The 24,329-nt window shown below is 45.9% G+C and overlaps 1 protein-coding gene across 1 annotated transcript; it reads right to left on the minus strand.

Moving 5' to 3' along the window:
- Positions 1 to 7,112: 7,112 nt before the first annotated feature.
- On the minus strand, positions 7,113 to 24,329 carry LOC133933681 (aryl hydrocarbon receptor-like). Its single transcript, XM_062380857.1, has 11 exons — positions 24,154 to 24,329; positions 23,464 to 23,669; positions 20,684 to 20,799; positions 18,287 to 18,376; positions 16,841 to 16,961; positions 16,305 to 16,441; positions 15,009 to 15,214; positions 14,806 to 14,915; positions 13,215 to 13,356; positions 11,739 to 13,131; positions 7,113 to 9,888 (listed from the first exon to the last, which is right to left on the minus strand). Exons 1-11 carry the CDS (start codon positions 24,192 to 24,194, stop codon positions 9,730 to 9,732), a joined length of 2,721 nt encoding a protein of 906 aa, XP_062236841.1. The 5' UTR covers positions 24,195 to 24,329; the 3' UTR covers positions 7,113 to 9,729.

Below are 24,329 nucleotides of genomic sequence, written 5' to 3' on the forward strand. Positions count from 1 at the left end.
TTCCGCTTCAAAACAAACCACTTCAGAATAAAACTCACGTTCCCTTCGATTCTACTGTATTTTATTATATTATATTATTATACTGTATTGTTATCGTCCTATGTTATTATATTTTTTTGGGTTGTATTTATTTGTGTTGTTTATTATTATTAATATGTTTTATTTATTAACTTTAAGTTATACTATAATAGGTTGTATTATATTATTGAACTGTATTGTCCCATGTTATGCTTTAATATTAAGTTATATTTACTAAATATAAAATTGGATTATATTATAATTTGTATAATTATAACCTTGGTTTATGCTTTTATTTTGTCGACTTCCTGTAGTTTTGATTGATAAACCCATATTGATTTGCTTCTGTGGCAAACAAATATTAATTTTTGTATATTCTAAATGTATCTCATATTTCCCTCTAATTACATATATATATATCAAAATAAATCAAAGCACGGTTCCTTTTTAAAAATAATTGAACATGCACGTGATGTCAGATTGTTGGATTTTGCTTAAGTTCCTGGAAAGTGTGATAAAGATATTTGACCAGGAAACAAACCAACCATCTGCTGCTTCAGGTTTATTAAATCAAATGCTATAAAGTAATTTGCAGTTTAATAAACCTTGTTACCCTGCAGGGCTGTAGTGTGATTTTATGTTGTTTTCTATTAGAAACACAAAACGTACAAATAAATGTCACAACATCCCATTTAATGCTTTTCCAAAGTAAGAGTCACATCAGGGACATTAACAACACGCGGCCGCTTCATTAAATCCATTCACAGAATAAATTATATTTGCTCTTCAAAGGTTTTATTCGAAAATAAACATTTCTTTCTTACTTTAATATATGATGGTAACATGAAGTGACACACAGACACAACTCACAAACAAACAGGGATAAACATGAGACGAGAGGTGTTAATAATAATTTAACTAATAATAATTTAACTGAAAACAACTCTTAAGAGGCAAAAATCAAACTAGGACGACAAACTGTGACAAGAAGGATACGTGGATGTTGTTTATACACATTTTTTATTTGCTGCTCAGGATATCTTCATAACCATTCCATGTATTTTCCTATTCACAGACATAAAGTATTTTGACCTGATTGTTTTTATTGTATAAATATTTATATTAAATCTGGAAACACTGATAAACTTAATTCTTGATTATAAGTCTGAAGAACAAACTGGTGTCAGATGTGATGACAGTGAAGACACTGATAGAGACTCCTGACTGAGTGTGAAGCCATTTCTGTGAATAACCTTCATCGCTGCTGTAGCTACCTTCATCACTGAGTGTTGGTGGAATCTTCATCTTCATCATCTTAGCTCTAACAAATGTTCAAACACTGGAATCAGAAGTTTAGCTGATTTCTTCCTAGAATATAAATCCAGCCTGAGGATGAATTAAACTGTGTGTGTTTGTGTGTGTGTGTGTGTGTGTTTGTGTGTGTGTGTGTGTGTATGTGTAAGGGGAAAAAGTCAATGAGAAACTGATGAATATACAAATATTTACATGAGCACAACAAGAGACGGTGAAGAGACGACTCAGAAGAGGAGGGTACTACTGTCCCATCTGATAACATGGGAGAGGCATGTTTGACCTCTGACCTGTGTGTGTGTGTGTGTGTGTGTGTGTGTGTGTATTTGTGTGTAAAATAGAGCTTTCAAAGTCACGGTCGACAGAGAAAACACCTCCGGGGAAACTGGGAAAAGAAGTGTGTGTGTTGTTTGAGTGTGTTTTCTAACTCAGTCTCTCTCTCACATACACACATACACACACCCATACAGAAACACCCACACACACACAATCACACACTCACACACACACACACAAACACACTGGGGAGAGAGTCTCCAGCGGTCTCTGGTTGTCAGTGTGGATCCATCAGACCAACAGGGGGGAGGCCGTGACCTCCAAACCAACACCACTCACTTCTTTTCCTCCGTCTCCTGTTTCCTTCTTCCTTTCCTTTACATCTCATCTCTTCTTCCTCTTTCTCTTCATCATCCATCTCTTCTTTTTCTTTTCCTTCCTCCTCCCTCGTCTCGTTCTCCCCCTGTTTCCTGTTTCTGCGTCTTCTCTGCACACTTGTCCTTCTCTCAGAGGAAAAGGTCAGCGACTACTACTACTGTTACTGCAACCCTACTAGAACCTAGTACAAATACTACAATTAATGCAGTTAACAAAATACTGTGATACAACAACACAAAAAGAACTACTGCTTATACTATAACAACAACTTTTCCCCATCCTCTTCCTTGAGTCTTATGTGTCTAATAATACATAATTAGTACTATTACTTATGGTACATTCAGCTGTTAATAATTCACATAATGAGAATTTAAAATAAATAGATACATAAACTTCAATCTTAAATATGTTGTTTTAATTAAACAAATCAGAATGAATTCAGCTTGAAGTGAATCAGCAGATTAAAGACGACTGTCGCCTGTTGGGAGCAGTCGTGTCCTTCAGCCTGTGGCATTAATATTTCATAACCTATCCACCCACCTCATCTGCTGGGGTTGACAAAACAAACACGCTGATCCAACGTGTTTTGCCATATTGACATGAAGGGGGTGGTGTTTTCAAGGCGGGGGGTTAAAGGTCAAACCGTGCGGGTGAAGACGCTCAGTGAAGCGTTGTCACCGGAGAAGTCAAAGAGAAACATTTTCCTGTCAAACACAATCACAGCCGAGCGTAAACAAAGTCCATGTTTACATGGTGACATGTTTACAGTGTGATGTCAACAACGTAAACAACACACCGACTGTGTTCAGGTTCCTGAGGTTGTTCTTACTCATCTGTTTTATTCAATTTTATTCAAACGTAAATCTTTACATTTTTATTAAGGGTTTTATAAATTATAATTATTTGATGTGATAAAAAACAGGTGGAAACATCATGATTGACAGATGATACTGACCTCGATGCTGTGACTCCGCCTCCTGATGACGTGCAAAGTGCAAGATGGCGGCGCCTGTATATTTCAGCTTCATTTCTTTACAACAGGAGGAAGTGGAGACGCGTCGTCCATCTTTAATAACAGTCGTTAAGAGAGAGAAACCGTTATAAGACGGATTTCTTCCGTCTTCCTGGAGCCTCACAGTTTTCTGGGTGTGTCATCGAGCTGTCACTCAAACCTCTGGGCCGCACAGGAGCCTCTGTGGTTTGACCCGAGCGTCACGCTGAGGTCGAAGCCTGCGGGCGGCTCCCAGTAAAGGTCAGCAGCAGCATCCCGCAGACACACACACACACACACACACACACACACACACACACACACACACACACACAGACACACACACACACACACACACCCACACACACACAGACACACACAAACACGTCCTCTGGAGGTTTGGTGACCTTTTAGCTCCCCCTTGACTTCGACCACCTGCAACTTCTGAAGCTGGTTTTGGGAAACAAACTGAAATCTTGTCCAGATTTGATTTATTTGATTGATTATCTGTTATAAATTGTGTTGTCGTCTATCTGTCAGGTTGACGGAGGCCGATGCTGTTGATGCTTATTTTTCTCTTTTGGTTCAAACTGATGTTTTACCTGCAAAGTAGTTAAAAGCCAATAAAACCAGTGACCGCTGTATGACCCTGCTGCGGGAACGTGACCTTTTCTACAAAAACAAAACAACACTCCTCACAGGGACCAGCTTCATTCAACAAGAAACCAGTTACAAACCTTAACTCAGACCATAACTCTGCAGACACATGTGTGTGTGTGTGTGTGTGTCTGTGTGTGTGTGTGTGTGTGTGTCTGTGGGTGTGTGTGTAAACAGGCACCGAAAGACAATGTGCTACAGTTATAATAAAACATATGTGGTCATAGAATAAAAGTAAAACCAGATGAATGGGTTTTGAGAAGGACTGAAGGTGATGAGACGAACATTAAATTCCTTCCTGTCAGATTTCCTGGTTATTCTTTATTTATTCATGTGTTATTGTCTGCAAAACACTTTGTATCTATTATTGTAACGTCACCACAAATAAAGTTCAGGTCCATAATTCATGGTTTCCTCTGGCGGAGCAGGAGTGTGTTTTACCTGGATGCAGGAGGCAGAGCAGGGGGAGTGTGTGGTCATTGGGCGGAGGTAATGCACAGTGACAGGCCTACGGGTGGAGGCAGAGACGGAGGAGAGAGATCAGTGTTTCCTGCTGCAGCTCTGCATATGGACTCACAGGAAGAAACACAGGAATAGAAACACACTCAGGTGGAAGAATGGATCGGTCAGCGATCGATCAGAGGCTACCTGAGGAACTTCTGGAGGCTTTACAGAATACTGGGATTTTAAAACATTAGATTTTAACCTTTAATAGACAAATTTTCCCAATCATGAAGATGGAATGATTTTAGTTGAATTTAAAGATAAAGATGAATTGTTCCTGAATTGGTGAAAAGCATCGTGGGTAATGTAAGAAAGACGACTAACTGGGAACACCTGAAGAACAACTACAGGTGACACTGGAACAGAAACGTCAGTCAGAGCATCTGAGTGTTTGTGTTGCTGAGCGGTTTAAAAACAGGTCAGCAGCTCTGCTCCCGCTCACAGGAACTTCCCAGGTCTCCATCTGGGAGAAGGCCTGAGTGGTTAGAGATGGAGGGCAGTAAATATTTCATATCTCCTCTGTGCAGCAGGAGCGACTCACAAGCACATGTGCTCCTGATCATTAAGTACTGGACACAAAGGACATGTGTGCAGGGGGTGTGGTGAAGCAAGAGTCTATCTCTCTATCTCTCTATCTCTCTATCTATCTATCTATCTATCAATCTATCTATCCATCTATCCATCTATCTATCTATCTATCTATCTATCTATCTATCTATCTATCTATCTATCAATCTATCTATCTATCCATCTATTTATCTATCTATCTATCTATCTATCTATCTATCTATCTATCTATCTATCTATCTATCTATCTATCTATCTATCTATCTATCTATCTATCTATCTATCTATCTATCTATCTATCAATCTATCTATCTATCTATCTATCTATCTATCTATCTATCTATCTATCTATCTATCTATCTATCTATCTATCTATCTATCTATCTATCCATTTCTCTATCTCTCTATCTCTCTATCTATCTATCTATCGATCTATCTATCTATATATCTCTCTATCTATCTATCCATCTCTCTATCTCTCTATCTATCTATCCATCCATCCATCTATCTATCTATCTATCTATCTATCTATCTATCTATCTATCTATCTATCTATCTATCTATCTATCCATCTATCCATCCATATATCCATCCATCCATCTATCTATCTATCTATCTATCTATCTATCTATCTATCCATCCATCCATCTATCTATCTATCTATCCATCTATCTATCTATCTATCTATCTATCTATCTATCTATCTCTCTATCTATCTATCCATTTCTCTATCTCTCTATCTAACTCTATCGATCTATCCATCTATCTATCTATATTTCATAGTTCTCTTTCACTTCTACATTTTCAAACTGTTGTGGACATTGTTTTTTTGTCGTTGTGTGATCTCAGGTATTTTCCCATCACAAACCAGTGAGTCTTCGTCCCCCTGCCTTTGTAAGGTGGTGAATTCTCTCTCTCCCCCCCCCCCCCCCCCCCCAGTGGGCCTGTGGCGGCGGGTGTGTGACGCAGCGGCCCACAGAAGCTAAAGTGGGACACACAACATCTTGCTTGGATGATTGATCACGTCACAAGCGGGCAGAGTTAACCGGCTGAAGACTGCGGGAGAAGAAAAACTCTCATAAATGATTCAGGGGGGCATTAAAGATGTACAGTCAGTTCTGCACTCTCACATGCAGCAGCTCCCTGGCTCCTGCAGAAACACCTTTATTTTAATATTAGACGATGATTAGGAATTCCTCTCTGTCCAATCGTGTCTCGTCAGGAGCAAATATCGTTTATTAATTTAAAAAAAACTCCCACAGAATAAAATGAGCAGTTTAATACGGCCAGGCTTTGATTTTTAAAATGGATAAATCCTGATGATAAAGCTGAGATGCAGCTGATGTATCAGATGCAGAAGAAACAGGTTATCTAAAGGTTCAGTGCACAAAGAAAACAAGACGGATTCTGCTTGACCTCCTTTTCTCCCAGCAGGAGGAGGGAGGTTTGATTTGTGACACTGCTCCTCCCTCCTCTCAGGAGCTGCAGATCATCCTTGTCTCCTTGTTTTCTGAACTGATCTCAACCTGGAAAACTAACTGAGCTTTAAGTTCAGGGAGATTTTACTTTGTCTGAATCTCTGTGGTGTTGCTCCTCAGTAGTGTGCGACTGTTTGTGTTGGCAGTGGATCACCTCTGGTCTCAGTGTGTGTTTGTTTGCTTTCCGCCGGGTGTGAGTTCACACGTCCTCTGGTGCAAAAAGCATTAGAACGAGTGGGTGGAAGTGGACAGCGGTGTTGTGGTTGTGTGTGTGTGTGTAGGTGTTAGAGTGTGTTTCCAGTGACAGCAGCTAAAAGCGTCCTCAGGTTGTTGGTGGCGTGCGTCACTTCGGTGTTTAACTTCTCTGAGGTCCCAGAATGCAGCTGTGGCTAGATTTCATCATCATCATCATCATCATCATCATCATCATCATCTTGTTGTGATTTGTCGTCTCTGTTTAATTTTCTATTAACTTATCAACACAACTAGAGCCTAAAGTCTACAAAGAATAGTTATATTAGATATTTAAAACCTCAAATCACGTGTCAGGCTGCTTTCAGTATTATTATCTTCATTGAAATTATATATTTGTTCATGTTTTGTCAGTAATTTTCATGTATATAAGTAAAAGTTATAAGGAAAGTGATTTGAGGGGATTTCTTTAAACCACGTGGAATAAAACCTGAAGAGGAAAGTGTTCAAGATGCTGCTCTTCCATCTGAGATCAGCTCTTACCTAACTTTCCTGTGAGGCTACTCTGTGCACTGAAGGGATGGTTGGGGGGGGAGGAGCTGAGGGAACAGGTGAGCAGGTCAGGTGATGGATGGAGAGGGGTGCTACACTGACGCCTGGTGGGCAGGTGAGGAATGACAGGGCCTGAGAAGACACAGGACGTCAGCACAGAGATGAACAAAGAAAAGACTCAGCCAAGGGTGTTTGCACCAAATCCTTTATTCCAGGATCCAGGAGCACATCTCAACACATGGCTCCGACACAAACCGCCTTTTTCTTTAAGTTCAGTTTAGGTACAACTACGACTTTCAGTGATAAAAGTAGCAAAATAAAGTCTGTGTGCCTTTAAAAACATCGAACAGCTACTGGAGGGTTTGGTTTCAAAGTTCAGTTCAGTCTCAACTCTGAGGAAATGACTCACGGCATAAATATAAAGCGATTGGTTCACTTTCAAAGGGAATCTGTGGACAAAGTGGATTATAAAGATATGGAGAGAAGAAGCTTCATGTACGTAAAGTGTTTTGAAATATATTCTTCATTTACTGAAACATGGCGAGTGGGAGCTCACCGTTATGGCACCATTTTGTTTTGAGCTAAAGTGACAAACTGTCTTTAAACATGACATAGAGATAAAACACGCGACTCTCGGGAACAATATTCAAACAACACTGAGTCATAAAATGCTTTTTTTTTTCTACAGGACTACTTTCAGTGCTGGAGGAAGTTTGTAAGAGCAGTAAATTCAAAGTAGTGCTTGAAACAACGTCGATAGAAAAAACACTTACTGTCTATATACACACACACACACACAAGCTTCTGTTTCTCAGCGTCTGGAAAATGACCGTCTCTTTATAAATGTTCCTTTCATACAGCATTTGATCTCACAACTGGTTTTAAATAATCTGTTTTATAATAAAAGTTCATAAAAGCAAAAGCAACCAGAGGAAAACAGACAAGAGGCGTGAAGTCAACCTTTGATTGACAGTTTGTTATCGTAGTGAAATAAAAGCTTCAGGTTTAAAACATCTTTACAGTTTGTTTTTTTACCAGAGACATTCAGCGAAGGAACAACTGCAGACACACACACACACACACACGCGTGTTCACATGTTTCTCATTTGGTTTTGGAGTCGGTGCTAAATGCAGGGGGGGGGGGGGGGGGGGGGAGCTGCTTCTTTTAAACGCTGGTCAATGGGAGTGAAACTGCATTCATGTCATATCAGACGTTTGTTTAACACAGAAAATTGACTACACACATAATTATTCAATCATAATTTCAATCGTATACAGTGAATCTGACATGACATGAACGCAGGGTGAGGTTTCAAGTCCCACTGACGGCTGTGGGAGTCCAGCTGAGGATTCTTTTCACTGCAGGTTTTGTCGAATTGTTCAGTTTGTTTTGTTTAAATATTTAACACAAAGAAAAAATAAGACACAAAACTGTGTGGGACAGATTCTGTTTTCTACGATTGAGGCAGTGGCTTGAATTAAAGTTGAAAAGTCTGTTTACAAAAATCTGTCAGTTCAATAAGTCTGATTCCACATAAATGCACAAACTGGCCAGATATGAAATTAAGAACAGTTCAAATGTTTCCTACCTCTTAGTGCAGGTATGGGATAATAATATTACCAATAATAAAAAATTGTGTGATGACAGAAATCAAATCTTGAGAAATGCTGACATGCACCTCCTCCCTCACCTTCAGTTGTGATCTATTATTTACATTTAGGTCCTTAATGGACGTGTGTGCACGTAAGTGCACTCAGGGTTTCCCCACATGACGGGGGGTGGGGGGGGGGTCTGACTGGCCGCGGCCGCCCAGACAAGGCAGTAATGGGAGATTTTCACACTGTCTCCGGTCAGGAAACCAAAATGCTTTTTTGTTAGAGTTCAGTGCCACTGACGGACAAATCAGATCCTCTCTGATCACGTCTGTAAAACACCAGTAATTGCCCAACTTCACTGTAAACCTCAAACGGGCTGAAATGCTGCATTAGGATAAATGTCCTGCTGCCGCGGCTGAAGAAGCAGCAGCGATAACAAAACACCTTTAAACTGCTTCTGGTTTGAACCTTTCAGAACTAGTTTGAATCTCATCTCAACAATATATAAACGCCTCGATTGAAATGCTGTTTTCATGTAAAGCACCAGGACGCACATCTACATCGAGGTGAGGAGCGAACACTGAAGGTTAAATGATCTGCTGGTGAGTTCAGTCCTCGTGTGTCTCCACTTCACACACGGAGCAGGATTACCAGGCGCTCACATTCCTGCAGAGACAGATTACCAGCAGACGTGTTGAGCAGTAAATACACTAATGAAAGCAGCATGTTCTCACACACACACACCCACACACACACACACACACACAGCTTCAAATGCTCACTTGTAGACTACTGTGAAGTTAAATCTCCAGTTGTGTGCTTTATTTGAACAGTCCAGTGGCTTCTATCTTATTAAATGGCACTAAAACTGATTGTCAAACGAACCACTTCTGTTGAAAGTCACAGTGTGAAGACGAGAGGAGGAGGAGGAGGAGTTTTGGCTTGAGGCTGATGTTCAGGTGACTCCTGATGAAAGAACACAAACCTCACACATGGACACAAAACTTTCAGTGAGCGCACAACTCACGAAAAGCCTCATTTGTCTTCACTCGTTATCACCGTCTCTAGGTTATCTTCGACACCTCGGTTCTCTGAGTGGAGCTTGTAGGAGTTGTTCCTGGAAGAGGAGTTGAAACGTTCTCTTGCTTTGTGATTATTTATTCTTCCTTCTGTACCTCCTCCTCTCGCCTCCTCGGACTCTTCCTCCCTTCAGAGGAAGAATCCAGACGTCTGTGGGTCCTGTAGAGCAGCGAGTCCTTCAGGGCACGAGACAGGGATGTCCTCGGTGGCCACTCCGTTCCCGTTGGGCATCAGACACGTCTTGATGTACGCTGCGTTGGTGGCACTGAGGAGGCAGCCGTTCTCCAGCTGGGAAACAAAAACCACATGGTCCCAGTAAGAGATGTTCAGGGACTGAGACTGATATGAAAATACAAACTGATTGGAACCGATGAGCAAAGTCCAGGTGTCAGAGGCAAGAAGTGAAAAATGGTGTCGTGTGTGTGCTCTTTGTGGTTGTGTACTTATGTTGACCTCAATCACACAATGAAGGTCGCGTCAGGTGGACCTCAAGTCCCGAGAGACCCCGTGACAGGATGAAGAGGAAGGAGGAGGAGGAGGAGGAGGAGGAGGAGGAGGAGGAGGAGGAGGAGGAGGATCCGACAGTATGCAGCTGTTGAGTTGACATCACAGTGACTGTAACCCACCCCCCCCACTGAGTCTAAACAGATAAGGTCATTTGCCAGATAGTTAAGGACGCAGTCGTTCAGCTGTACAACAATAAGACATTATAGAGTCATATATATAAAAGTGATATTTAAATATACATATAAAATAATATTTTTCCTTTTAAATTAGATGTTCAAAAGTCGTTCTCCAGTTTCCTGCCCCCCCCCCCCCCCCGCCAAGCCTTCACAGCATTAGGTGACGATGACAGTCAGATTGTAGGTCAGCTCTGCTCATGCTCCACTGCTCAGTCTGCCAGTATTTTTCTTTCAGCGACAGCCACTGACCCTGAAGAATAACAGTGGATGCTGAATGGGGCGGGGGGGGTGAATGGATGCCTGGCGGGGTCGGCCATCTCCTGGGCCCGTCCCGACCTGATTCTATTCATTATTGTTCTCCTCTCACTGCTGCCGCTCTGTCCTCGCTAGGGCCCGAGCTCCCATGAGGAGTCATATCTCCTCTGTGGTCTCTGCGTTCAGTAACACACAATAAGTGGGTTCAGGGTGAAGAGAAGCTTTTCTATTCGATCGGATTCCTCTCGGATCAAATCATAATGTTGACTTTATTGTAAATGTGTAAGACGGTTGATTTTCTGTCGTTTCTATGTGAAAATGTGTTGATTTTCAGAGAAACCTGCTTAAATATGCCGACTCATCAGCTCATCGACAGAATAAACTGGATTTAGAAGCAGTAGTAAAGGTTATTTCTGAGCACACGATGTGATTTAACACTGAAGATACCATAAACATTCAGCAGGAATAAAAGAGGAGCAGTACGGATCCAGACTCTGCTGCTGCTCTAGGTTCCAGTCGACTCTGACCCATCTTCCTCTTATCTTATTTACATGGCATGTCCGCTCGCATCACCACAGTTTACCCTGAGCTCCATGGCAGCCCAGGGCCTCTGTGTGCTGACTCGGAAACAAATCTATTTACATGACAGTGAAAGAGAGCAGTGCGGGGGGGGGGGGGTGAAGGGTCAGGGTTGTGGATTCTGCGGCGTTCGCTTTGTTGATGTTCGATGATATTTGAGAGCAACACAAACTTAAGGCCTCGCCACTGGGAGAGAATCAACGGCTCTGACTCCCAGACCAAACAGTGGTGAGTGGAGCTGGCAGCCTCGCTTGTTCAGAGAGGGAAGGAAAGAGAAGAGGAGGACGGGACAGAAGATGGAGGTGGGAATCAGGTTTTAAGGATCACTGGTCCTCCCTTCATTTCATGTGGCTGGTATTTCACAAGGGGACGTTCTGTACACTTTATTGAGTTTGGAGGATGCAGTGTGGTTCACATGCATCTTCAAATCCAATCACATGCTTGATAGATAAGAATAAAACCAGGATCATCCACAATTTAAGGCCATGTAAACTTTTGCATTAATGTTTCTCTCTGTACTTTACCCCTGTTTAAAATTTGCTGGAGAAAAAGGTGATGTCAAGTAATTAAATTAAATATTCCCTGACGGCCAGAGAAGCTCCCTGACATGTGCTCCCTCACCTTGCCATGGTCTTCTGCCCCGGTGCTGAACATGCCGTAGGCCTCCAGGGACGGCAGGCTGTGCTGTGGCTGGGACAGACCCAGTAGCTGCTCTAAGTCCAGCGAGGAGCTCTGACTGGGACACTGGGACAAACCTGATGGAGGAACCTGAGCCTCCTGCATCATCTGCTGGTGTTTCTGTTGGGCCCATACATCCTGCATGATCACACTGTTGGAGATGCTGTAGCCGGTGTGCTCCACCTCCGTGTGCGCTGGGAAGGCTGCGTGTCCGTTTGAGGTGTGAGATCTGCTCAGTCCCAGCTGGTTGTGGAAACCAGGTAGCAAACCGCTCTGGCTGTTCTCCTGCTGGTGGGACTGGAGGTGCACTGGGTACTGGTCTTGTTGGAGCTGCCACTGTTGACTCAATCCCAGAAGGGAATGAAGGTGTTTGTGGTCACCGTTCAGCTGTGAGGCTTTGAGCACAGTGTGCGGGTGGAGGTGGGTGTGGTTGTTGGGGTGATGGAGGTTCTCCGTCGTGACCATCCAGTGACCGTTGGTGTCCAGAGGCTGGATCTGCCCCAGCTGCCCTTTCACCAGCTCACCTGCTCGGACGTGTTGCTGCATCTGTTGCGAGAGCTGGACGATGGGCTGCCGGCTGCTGGGGGGGGCTGCAGGGACGGCAGCTGTGGAATAGTCCTGTTGGGAGACGCTGTGGGCGGAGTCTGTGTTCGGCGGGTGGCCCAAAAGTCCAAATCCAGCCGGTTCCCCTCCCTCGTTGCCACCCTCCAGGGAGTCGTGGATATAGGAGAGGATTTCATTGTTGGTGAGCAGGTCGCTGAGGGAGGGGATGTGGTTTGGGTCCAGCTCCACCTGAATCATCCTCTCGTCCAGCAGCAGGAGCTCCAGGTCTTCAGCGTTCAGGCCCAGGTTCTCCAGAGCGCTGAAGAGCTCGCTGTTGGAGCACGTCTCGTCCCCGTCCAGAGACAAGGAGTCCAAGGTGGCCAGCAGGGGGTCGAAACTGGCTGCTTTACCGTTGCATCTTCCTGTCTCCCCGTTGGATACGATTTGCCAGCTGTCAGCACCAAATAAACCAGTGAAACCATCAGTCTGGCTCGGCTGCTCCCCAGTCAGGCTGCTCTGATAGGTCATCTTCTTCTCCATGTCGGGATGGCAGACGTACACAGACTCGTCCTGGCTCATCAGAGCTCCCAGCAGGGACTTTGGGTCCAGCTCATCTGAAGAGCTCCGGTCCACTTTGCCCTTTTTGGACTTGCTGCCTTTGGCTTTGCCCTGGAAGGATTCAGGGAAGCCGTGCAGCGGATGCCCGGTCTGGTAGAGCAGCGCCTCCCCGGTGGCGAAGGTAAAAGGAAGGTGCATAGATCGCTTCCTCAGGGTTTCCCCTCCTTCCTCTTCCCTGTGGAGGAAGAGGTCACAGAGAAGACATTAAAAGAGATACCACAACTCAAACAAATCAAGCTGGAGTCGCTGCGCACTTACACCAGAGGCCTCTGGGTGGCGATGATGTAGTCGGGCTTTCCGTTCTTGTAGACGAGCCGGGCGTTGGCCTGGACCCACGCCCACCGGTTCTCCTTGGTGAGCAGCCTGAAGACGGTGAGGCCGCTCTCTCCGGTCTTCATCACTGGAATCACATTGGAGACGTTGGAGGCTCAGTGTCACTGCTGTTCGCTCTGCACCCCCCACACTGTGCCATACTCACACTGCATCTGCTCAGTGACCAGGGCTACGTGCTTGCACACGCTTACACAACACAACACACACACACACGTACATACATCCTGACATCCTCCTGCCCAAATCCCTCCTCTCCAGACTCAGCGTTGTGTTGTGTCAGTGTGTGTAACAGTGTGTTTCTATGTTGTGTGGTTTCTGAACGAACCTCAGAGTGAAGCACAGCCGGGGGAACTCAGACTAACTACTGACATCTAATCCCTCTGAGAGAAGTTTCCTGGTGTTCTGATCTGTGGCCTCGTTTTCCTTCTTCATAATCTGAGGGATTAGAGGAGTAAATGTGTGTGTTCTTCGATTGGGCCAATCACGTCTCCTGACCCCACGTGGCCCCGCCCGCTGGGTGGCAGGTTCTGTGTGAGAATGTTTATCATGTCCATTGAACACAGGAGTGATCAACACTGCATCGGCAGGGATCACACATGTTAGGGTTGTCCCGGGAAAATCATTCAGCTGACGTCATGTGTTATTGTCATGTTGTGTTGGTGGCTGCTGAACCTGCCCCCCCCCCCCCCCCCCATCTGTGCGTGCATCAGAGCGTGGCCAACACGTATGTATCTCTGAGTTATACGTTTCCAAATGCATATGCATGTATTTCCCTTTCTGTATGCATGACTACATGCAGTGTGTGTGTGTGTGTGTGTGTGTGTGTGTGTGTGTGTGTGTGTGTGTGTGTGTGTGTGTCTGGTAGCAGTGATGCGGGAGTTGAGGGCACCATGGTTACGACTAACCGGGTCATCCGGTACACAAGCTAAGTAGGACACTTGACTCTCGCTTGGAGATTTCCTGCATCAACAACAGACACGCACAGCGTTGGTCTGTTTGTTTGTTTGTTTGCTTGTTTACTCGTAGCATGTGTTACAACTGTAATGTGAAGTCAAACATGAGACATGGGTCAACAGTCTGGGATATGTAAACACCAGGAAGTCAGTAAAATCTCCCTGGATCCAAGTTCCAGCCTCAACTTCATCTTTCTACTGAGCTACAACAATACACTTGAATAAACGTTCATCCCTGTTCTTTTTCAGTTTATTATGCACTTTGTGTTAAAGTGAGGAAAGTGAGACAAGAGAAAGAACACAACTATGTGAAAACATGAAATTGCTGAACTAATTTTTGCTACAGAAATAGTTTTTGATCAAAAACACGTTATACTTGTGTACTGTTATTATAAATATGGAGTCTGAAGCGTTGCTGCCTTGCACAAGAGAGTCCTGGCAGGCTTTATAGACAGAAACCATCTCATGTTCCTTGTCTGTTAACATGGAGGAGGCGTGTTTCTGATGAGGAGGTGAAATGCTTGTCCTCACTTGTGTAAACCATGCAGACAGCTGTGACTTACTTCTCACGTGGTTTTCTGCACAGTACAACATGTCGGCAGCGTGGATGAACTGGTAACCAGAGCCTCGGACCCTCAGCTCCGCCTCGGTGTAGCCCAGGACTATTTTACCCCTGAAACCAGATCAGATCAGTGGATACACGTGTGAGTTACAAGCTGAGCTGTGCTTCATAGCAGAGCAGTAATATCAGGAGTTGTAAATGTACTTTGCGTCGCAGGCCATGGGAGTGAAGTCGAGCTTGTGCTTGGTCCTAAAGATCATGTTCCTCGTTCTGATCTCCAGGATGGCTGGAGGCTGGATGGGCGTGGCGATGGCGAAGAGAGCGAGCTGAGGCGGCGTCCCGGCCTCGCTGCCACTCGGCTGACGGCTCTGACCGTGGAGGAACTTCAAGCGACCCTGGATGTTCAGCGCCTGAGAGGACAAATGAACACAGAGAACCAATAAGACGTTGAGCTTCTCTGACTCTCCCTCTGAGACGACCGGACTTCATCCCCTCATCCCTCTCATCTATATGTGTTTGACTTTAAAAACAGAAACCTCAGGGTTCAAGTTGTGTCAAGTTTTGTATCAACGACCCACAGCTGCTCAAAAGGAACCAAAACGAACTTTCTCCTGTCGGCCGCCCTCCCCTCGCCCTGTGGCATCTCGTCTGAAGACCCCCCCCCCCCTGCTCGGTTAGCTCTGGTTAATTGACTTTGGTGGGTTTAAGAGCCTGCAGCCATGATGTCAGGAATCTAGCCCTGAATAGCAGGAGGGATTACGAAAAAACAAAGCCATAGCGACCAGTAGACACAAGTACAAACCTGGCTTACTGCTCACGCAAACGCACTGGGAGGGAAGACTGAGGGATGCAGGTTTTCAAAGTCATCGATGAGCCCTGCCGGAGTGTCCTCGAGCAGGAGAATCAACCTCTTTACGTTCCAGACTTCAACCTCTGACCTCTTTGTAAACATCTGCAGTAGCAGCAGCTGCAGAAACATGCGTGTGGCCTGTGAAGTGCCTTGCTCGTGGGGGGCCCTGCCTCTTTTTTCTCCCGGGCAGGTTTCAGGGATTTGCACCGCTGCTGAACCGCGACGAGATTTTCTAATTGTCTTAGTGAGAGCAGAAGTGACCGGTCTGGAGCTGACAACCCTGACTAAGCAAGTTCCCCCACTTCTCTGGTCTGTCCTGAGCGGGGGGGGATTAAGACCTTTACCCACGACCCTGAGGCTCTCTTAAGGCGGATTACAAGAGTAAATGGTGGCTTCTGATCCCGGAGGGACTCTGAGGTGGCACGCCATACCGCCGGCAGCACCGACAGGCCTCAAAACACTACACAACAACTGATGTCTGAGTGTGGACACGTACTGAGGTCAGTCACGCTTATAGAACTAGTTTTTCTGCTAAACGTGACAATGAGTCGGCACGAGAGATGCTCCAGTAACGAGCTTCTCTTCCGGAAACATGGACGAGGCAAAACCTGTCATTTGCTTTTTAGGAAATAGATTTAAGTTCCTCTTACCAGGAAGCCGGAGGAGTTGTCCAGCAGACAGCGGAAGCGGCAGATGAAGCCTCTCTCCAGGAAGGAGGAGTTCTCAGGTGGAAGCTGGTCGGGGTTGTAGCTCACGAGGCAAGAAGAGGTCGACTCCGACTCCCCATCTGAGGATATTAAACACTTTATTACTATTTGACTTATTTAATGTAGATATGGGAGTGTATGTGTGTGTGTGTGTGTGTGTGTTTGTGTGTGCAGATTGTACAGTGTGTCCAGTGAGTGTGTGAACTGTTCCAGCTGCCTCCTGCAGTTGAAGGTCACCTCTCGCTGTGACCTCAGTTTAGATTCTTTTTTTAGAAGAGGAGAAGAAACTGTCCTCCAGGCTGTTTATCTATCTACATGCACGATCGTTCAGGATGTTGGGTTTAATATTCTCACATAGATAAATGTTCCACGACATCAAGACTCATCAGAGTTTCTGCAGGTTTCCACAGGTTCAATGTGAGACCTTTAAAGACCCTGAAGGAGAACTGAGGGACTGGGAGCGTGTGCAGGAAACCCACCTGTAGAGGGATCTGTGGGGGGGCCGACAGGGGGGTCGAGGGCCCAGTGCAGGTTCCTCCTGAACTCCTGCTGGTCTTCAGTGTGAATCAGCTCAAACACACTCTGATGCATCACGTCGGTCTGGCAGGAGAACAACACACTCTTTGTATGAATACACAGTTTAACCGGTGCAGGGGCAGCACAGAGACGTTCAGGGAGAGGACGTGACACTTGGAATGAGATTCTGTGAGTGAAGGTGGATGTTTGGAAGAAGCCGTCACTGTCAGCAGGTCCCCTCAGGGCTTCGTTGGATTCCGTTTGCCTTGAAGTGGAGCCAAGAGAAATCAAGTGTCGCTAAACGTTTAATTCAAATAGCTGGAGCGGAGCCAGAGACCTGCTGTGACCCTGATATCTGCTGTCCAGGCCCAGCGTGAACCGGTGAGGACGAGAGGACGAGAGTGGGACTGAATGATCCAGAAGGAGATCTGACAGGTTAAAACCACAAGAGCCCAGAGGCAAGGAGGATGAATCACTGTACATCCTGTGATTGGTGCTGCGTCTGTCTCTCGTGGTGTTTTTCTGTATTTGTCTCATTTAAATCTGCTTTATCACAAAGTTTTATCAATAAACAAAATGACAAAATCACCTCAAGTTATTCCTCTAGAGCTGCAGTGTAAGTTCTGACATCCTCATTTCAATCTGTTACCTACAGAATACAACAAATACAGAACACAGATGAAATCATGACGATGAATCCTTCTTGTCTGAGTCCCTCCTGTCACTCCTCCTGTCTTTATCCACTTGTCCCACTGTTGTGTCTTCTTTCACGGGTGTAACAACAGCTGTCGACACCTTTTTTTTGTGTGTCTTTGTGTTCTCGAGGTGTCATGCTGTGCCTTGTTGTTTCCAAACACGCCACGCGAGCGGAGACGGATGCTTCACCGAGGATTTAGGTCTGTTTGGTAAATGGGAGGAGACGCGCCTCAGGTGGACAAAGACGTGGGGGGGCGAGAGGTGATGGTCGCACCCTTGCCAGCAGTGACAGAGGGGGGGGAGAAGATGTGTGAATGTGTCCGGGTGTGTTGAGTGTGTTGTTGTGTCTGTCTTTAGTTTGTGTGCGTCTCTGTGTGAGTGTGTGTCACAGAGACGCTCAGGCAGACTTTGGATAATTTGATAATCACATTCTCAAAATAGAGATTACACTGGAGCCTATGGTGCTTTGTTGTCAAGCCAATTGGATTAAACCTCTCGCTCCATATGTGCGTTTGTTTCAGTGTTTGTTAACTCCACCCGCCTCAGAGACACCTGCCTCCTCAGAGGCGCCCCTCTGCCGGCTAAACTAATTCCCCTTAATCCAAAACATGTTTAGGTCCCACAGTGAGACTATGAAGGGACACATGTGGTGGAGAACCAGCCTTTGAGAGTGAGACAGATATGTGACATGAAGGTTCTCCAGGAGTTCTGACCTGATGGAAACCCAGGTAGTCCTGGATGGTGTGAGAGCAGAAGAAGACGATTCCCTCGGCCGTCACCGCCAGGACGAAGCCGTTCAGGGCCTGCGGACAGAAAACACACTGTGTTGTTTGGAAGATCAAGTTTTATGTCACCTGTGATCAGGACTTAAACCCAAATGTCCCCCGACAACAAGACACTTCACAGGACCAGAGTAGAAATGCCTCATCCAGCTCCACATGTCACATTGTGTCACATTGTGTTACGGTAACAATCTGCTGGAAATGGACTGCGTTGAACCGGAAGCTGGAGAAATGAGTAGAAAGGCTTGAAAACAGGAAAGGAAGGAAGAGAAGGAGTAAAAGCTGGAGCAGCGTGCGTCAGTTCAACGAGAAGTCATGTGGAGGAGGAGACGGGAGGCGAAGGAGGTCACTAATGTATGACTAACACCTCCCTCATCGCTCCTCCTCCTCTCCCCGTGTTTTCCCCGGGCCTCGGGGCCCAGCGAGGAGGTGATGACACTCCGTCCCGCCGCTGCCATGAGTCACAGCGGCATCCTGCCAGCAACCGCCCACACCTCGCGGATGATGATGATGCTGATGATGGTAATGATGGTGACCTCTTGAGGAACACACTCTTCATCTAATCAGACACATGCTCTAATACACTCCCCTGAAGTTCCACGCACAGGCTCGGTTGGATTCTAACATTCAAATCGCTGCTGCTGGGTCAAAACTTTACATTTCCATTTGAAACCTTTTTCAAAATCCATTAAATGATGTCAGAAATGCATCAGGCCGGAAACAAGACGGTTTCTCTGAGCTGCTGAATAATTCACAGTTTAGAGGAAGAGGGTCTCACCCGGTGGTGTGAAGGGGAAAAGCAAAACCTGAATTCACTTGTTCCCTGGTGCTATTAACAACCGATGCTAAATGAACATACACACACACAATCCAGGATCCAGTGAACACAGCAACTCAATTTAAAGATGCTTCCTCCCCAAAAACACAAGTGGACGACGTGTCTCCAAATGAGGCGACATCCACAATGAGCGGATTACAAACACATCTGTCCACAGGAGCCATGACACAGATCCAAACTCAAATAGGTTTCAGTAGCTCCACAACTCGAACACGTAGCAGCAGCGATGGTATTAAAACTAAACCACTGATTAGAATCAGTGCATTGATAATGTATTGATCCCAGAGGAGCAGGTGAAGAGTCAAAGAGGAGTCGGTGTGGAGAGCAGCAGCTTCCTGCCTTCAGCGGCTCCGTCCCATTACAGACACCGGCCTATGAATTATACAGAGCTGGTGAACACATGCATTATTGAAGGGAGGGGGGGTTTGGATGTGTGTGTGTGTGTGTGTGTGTGTGTGGGTCAGACTAAAACATGACGACCTCTGCTGCTCTGCAGAAAACATACGGACCAGCTACTTCGATTCAAAATGACTTCATGAAATTCGTCCTTTATGGTGAAGTGTTTCCTGTCACTGGATTGTCATCTTCCAGCGAACACACACACACAAACAGACACACAAACAGACACACAAACAGAAACACACACTAACTCACTCTCAGTCCCAGGCGAGAGAGGTTGACCAAACATGAGAGCGAGAGAGAGGGATGCGTTTCCTCCAGACAAATGAATCTACAGTAAATATTTATACACACAGCTTGTATCTGTGTGTAGTGTGTGTAGTGTGTGTTCATGGTGTGTGTGTTGGACAGTTCTGGGCGTGGTCACTCACTGAAGGTTGCCTCTCTCTGGCAGTTTTTAGAAGCTTAAGTCGTTAATCCAAGACTAATGTGATTATGTATAAATAATATGCTGATTGATTTTAATTCAACAACAAATTATAATGTCTTTTAATCCATTGAGCAAAGACTGAAGAGTAGAAATCTATCTGAGTTTGTATAACTGATGTTTTCTGCCCATCAGGTATTTGTATGGTTTGTATTTATCGATCAAACAGTTAAAAGATATTCTATTTACGGTGAAATATAAAACAACAATCATTCCTCTGTGGCCCTGGACTGAAAGGAGAGACGTCTCTGCAGCAGGTCAAAACCAAACAACCCTGTCCTGCTGCCCCCCCGCTGTGCAGCGCCGCCTCTCCTCCATCAGAGGCCTCCGTCTGACCCGGAGCCGCCCAGGTCCTGGTGGTGTTCCTGATGTGTGCAGACTCTCAGTGTGATGCCTTAAAAAAAAGCCAGAGCCAGACTCACTGAGAGCCTGGGAGCCGGGGGGGGGGGGGGGGGGGGGGGGGGGGGTTCGTGGTGTCTGGAAAACAGCTCCTCACTGACAGCTTCCTGAAGCTGACCGCCCCCCCCCCTCCCCCCTCCTCCTGCTCCAGACAAACTTCATCCACACCAGCCAGAACAACGTTTGTGTTTGGTTGTTTGTGTACCTGCAGCAGCAGCTCCCCCTCAGGCATTTGTGTGTCAGCTGAACCCGGCGTCTTGCCGTCGTTGTGTTGATCGCTGAGCTTGTTCAGGCCGGTGGGCGTCTGGCTCTTCAGCGCCACTGCAGGAGGAGAGACAGAGACGTTAGTGAAGTACCAGCGGCCATTTGCAAACATCTGAGCTGCACCCTGCACTGAATCGAACACGTCGAGGGGAGGAGAGTGTTTTCAGGAGACCAGAGGGAGTAACACGTCTCCAGAAAGAGACGGAGAGCGACACAGAGGGGACGTCAGGACACGAGATGGAGTAACACCCACAAAGGTGAGAGGAGGGACAGAGCAGCAGAGGACAAACAAAATGCAAAAAGAAAACTACACAGAGACAGACGGATTTTAACTGATATTTAGAGTTTCACTCTAACGAATAAACACTGGTGTTTAAAGTGTTCCAGGTTTATCATCGGTTTCTGTGAAGGCAGACAGAACCAGGCCCTTCTCCTCTGTGAGGCCCGGGGACAACAACAGAGAGGCCAGCGCTGCGCCTCTGACCCTGAGGACAGAAATCTATTTGAGTGTGTTGAGTCTGAGCGAAACAAAGAGCTTTTCTGAAGCAGCAGTGCTGACGTTAATGGAAGAGGAAATCTCAGACAATGAGAGGCCGAAGGTTCGACCGGTTAAATTGCTTCTTCCGAACCTGACCCACATTCCCCAGAGGGATCAATACAGCTCCTATCTCCGTTATTATGGTGAAAGTTGTCTTTTGTCCAGTTGGCTTGTGGACAAATGTGGAACATAGCTTCTGTCCTTGTTTTTAAAGTATGTATTTGATCCTTCATATAAAGTTAATTAAAAAAACAGATTGCTGATCTTGTCCCTCGTGTCCTCCACTGTCTGTGGGACGCTGGGACATGAACTGAGCTCAGGCCCCATCAGGACACCTGACTACCAACAGCCAATAGGGAATCGCACAGGATAAAGGACAAATGGTGACATGGAATATTTCCTTTTCTATCTTTTTGTAAATTTCCACCTCAGCTCCGTCCCCACCTGACCCAACAGAAGTTCACCTTGTATTGAAATGTGTTTGTTTTCCACTAACGACCTGAATGACAGAACGAAATCAGCCTCACAACGTGTACGACAAAGGTTTAACACAAATGCTGCTTCGCTGTGTGGCAGCTTGTGGCTGCGGCTGGGAGCCCTGTTGGTGTCGGAGCTCAGTGTAGTGGAAGCTGCCGAGAGAGAAGCACAACAAGCATGTCCACTATTAATAATTAAGACAGGAGGGGTGGAGGGGGGAGGTGTTCTCCCTGACGTCATGACCAGGAGCCGGCGGCAAGAAAAAACACCCCAAGGCACCGGAGAGGAGGAGGGGAGGGACGAGGGGGCAGGGGGGGGCATCTGTTGGCACAACGGAGGACACACACAGCCGATAAAAACATCACAACAGACACTCTGCAGCCGTCTGAGTGGCTTCCCAGCGGCGGAGACAAAGGGAGGAGCGTGGAGGCCGTGATTGGAGGAGGGACACGCAAGCAGCTTCCTGTCCCACCTCAAACTGAGAACTTGAATTCCCTCCCCCGCCCCCCCGCCTCTCCCATTAAAAGGTCTGTGACCGAAATGAATTTTTCAAAGGTTCAGCCGAGTGGCAGTGGCTGGGGGGGGGGGAGAAGAGCACCTCCCAGATGACAACAGAGGGCGAGCTGCAGGCAACAGAGTGTCTGTGGGTGTTGGGCGATAAAGAGATTTGAGTTTAATACTAATGATAACAAACCTGCAATATTTATCTTATTGTTTTAATTATCTTTACACATATAATCTACCTTCAAATTCAAGCATGTATGTTATTGATATTTGCTTTGGGACGAAACCAAAACAACTAAAGTGATAGAAACACTCTTGAATAAAAATGTGTTTAACGTGAGCTTTCCCTTTTCAGCTGGATCCATGTCCCATCTGCTAACATGGGGGAGAAGGCGACTGATACAGTCTGTGGCGTCAACAGATATTTAAGTCTCCACAACATGAGTCGTACACACACAGACACACACAAACACACACAGATTGTCTCCATGGGTATAAACAACAAGGAAGCAGCATGTGACGGTGATAAAGAACAATAGATCCGCGGTGCTGTTACATAAATACACACTAATCTGCTCTGAGCACTTGGCAGATGGCTTCACATGGAGACAGATGTGCACCAGCACACACACACACAGACACACACACACACAAACACACATGCTGGAATATCTGCTATATGAATAAAGTTCATCGGCTGAAGTGTGTTTTTTTTTTTTTTACCAGGCGACCTGAACGACTTGACCTCCACAGAAACTTTCTCCTTCACTTGCCGCCTCATGAGGCAGAAACAAGGTGTGATTCCAGCTTCACTCAACATCTGTGGCTTGTAATTGATTCACGACCTCAAAGCCAACGGGGTCAATCAAAGATAAAAGGCTTTGTAAAGATAAAAAAGCAGAGAGAACAATCTGCTGTGCTCTTAAAACTCCGGAGGACGCCGGGCTCCTCCAGAAGGCCTCAGCAGCAGCGTCTCCTTCCTAACACTGACCCATGGAGAAAGAAAATGGATGCAGGAGTCAAAAGTTAAAAAGTGGGTGCCTGTCTCCCCCCTTCCCACAGTGAGGCGGCTGAGTGGATTATCCCCCCCCGTCCAGCTCAGCCTGCAGCACCTTGTCCCCGTCCCAGCGTCCTCTGTTTGACCTGAGCACTAGTGTGGGACAAAAGCTTGAGGACAGGGAGGTGTGTAGTTCATGTCCCACCTGAGAAGAAGTTCTTGGTGCGGAGGAAGCTGACGCTGAGCCTCAGGATGGACAGCTTGTCCAGGCTGGACACCACGTCCTCGGGGAACGGCAGCAGGCCGGCCAGCCGGTCCAGCTCCCCGTTCAGCCGGTCCCGGTGGCGTTTGGACGGGTTGGACTTGGCCCCTTCAGCCGGGGTCGGCTTCACTCTGGTTACGAGGGGAACACTGTGAGATTTAACTTGATTATCGGGGGGGAAAACATCCAGTTCAAAAAACAGTCATCAAGGTGATTGACGGTTAAAACTAACCACACATATAACAACACTTTGTTGAGTTCTGTTACATGTGTGTGTGATATTAAACAATAAACTATTTCTTTACAATGCAAGCTTAACATATATGTAATAAATGATTTAACACAATAATGTCTGTAAGTGATTCATGTTTAAGACCATTACTCAGCATTTATAAGCTCTAACATATAAATAATCTGTTAAAACATGTTTAACAGCCATAAGCACATTGAGGTGATGAGTGACTCTACATTTGTCTGCAGCTGGTTGTTGTAAATTAAAGTTCCACTGCACCAGTCAAACATAAATAAACATCAACAGGAGCTTTGGTTGATTTGCAATGAAAGACTAGATCATGTAATGAAGTGTTAGCTCCTTGTTTACTGGTTTTAAAGTGGGAGAAGAAGCTGACTCACCCCTTCTGAGCCGGTTTCCTCCTCTTCCTCCCCGCGTACATGTTGTTTAGTCACTGGTTCACACGAGCAGTAGAATCCAGTAGAGTCCAGGTGTGACTCCGGATCGAGAAGGGAAGTTAGATTCGGATCAGCTCGAGCGGCTCCTGCTCCATCTCAGCGTCTCTGCCTCCGAGGGA

Source organism: Platichthys flesus, chromosome 22, assembly GCF_949316205.1.
Source record: "Platichthys flesus chromosome 22, fPlaFle2.1, whole genome shotgun sequence".
NCBI lineage: Eukaryota > Metazoa > Chordata > Actinopteri > Pleuronectiformes > Pleuronectidae > Platichthys > Platichthys flesus.

Bases quoted from the DNA above. Each gene is read 5' to 3' on its own strand.
- LOC133933681 (XM_062380857.1), bottom strand. From the start codon at position 24,194: ATGTACGCGGGGAGGAAGAGGAGGAAACCGGCTCAGAAGGG. The intron at 15,215-16,304 runs GTAAGAGGAACT...TTGTCCTCTCAG, and splicing joins ACAACTCCTCCGGCTTCCTG to GCGCTGAACATCCAGGGTCG. The intron at 9,889-11,738 runs GTGAGGGAGCAC...TTTGTTTCCCAG, and splicing joins GGGCAGAAGACCATGGCAAG to CTGGAGAACGGCTGCCTCCT.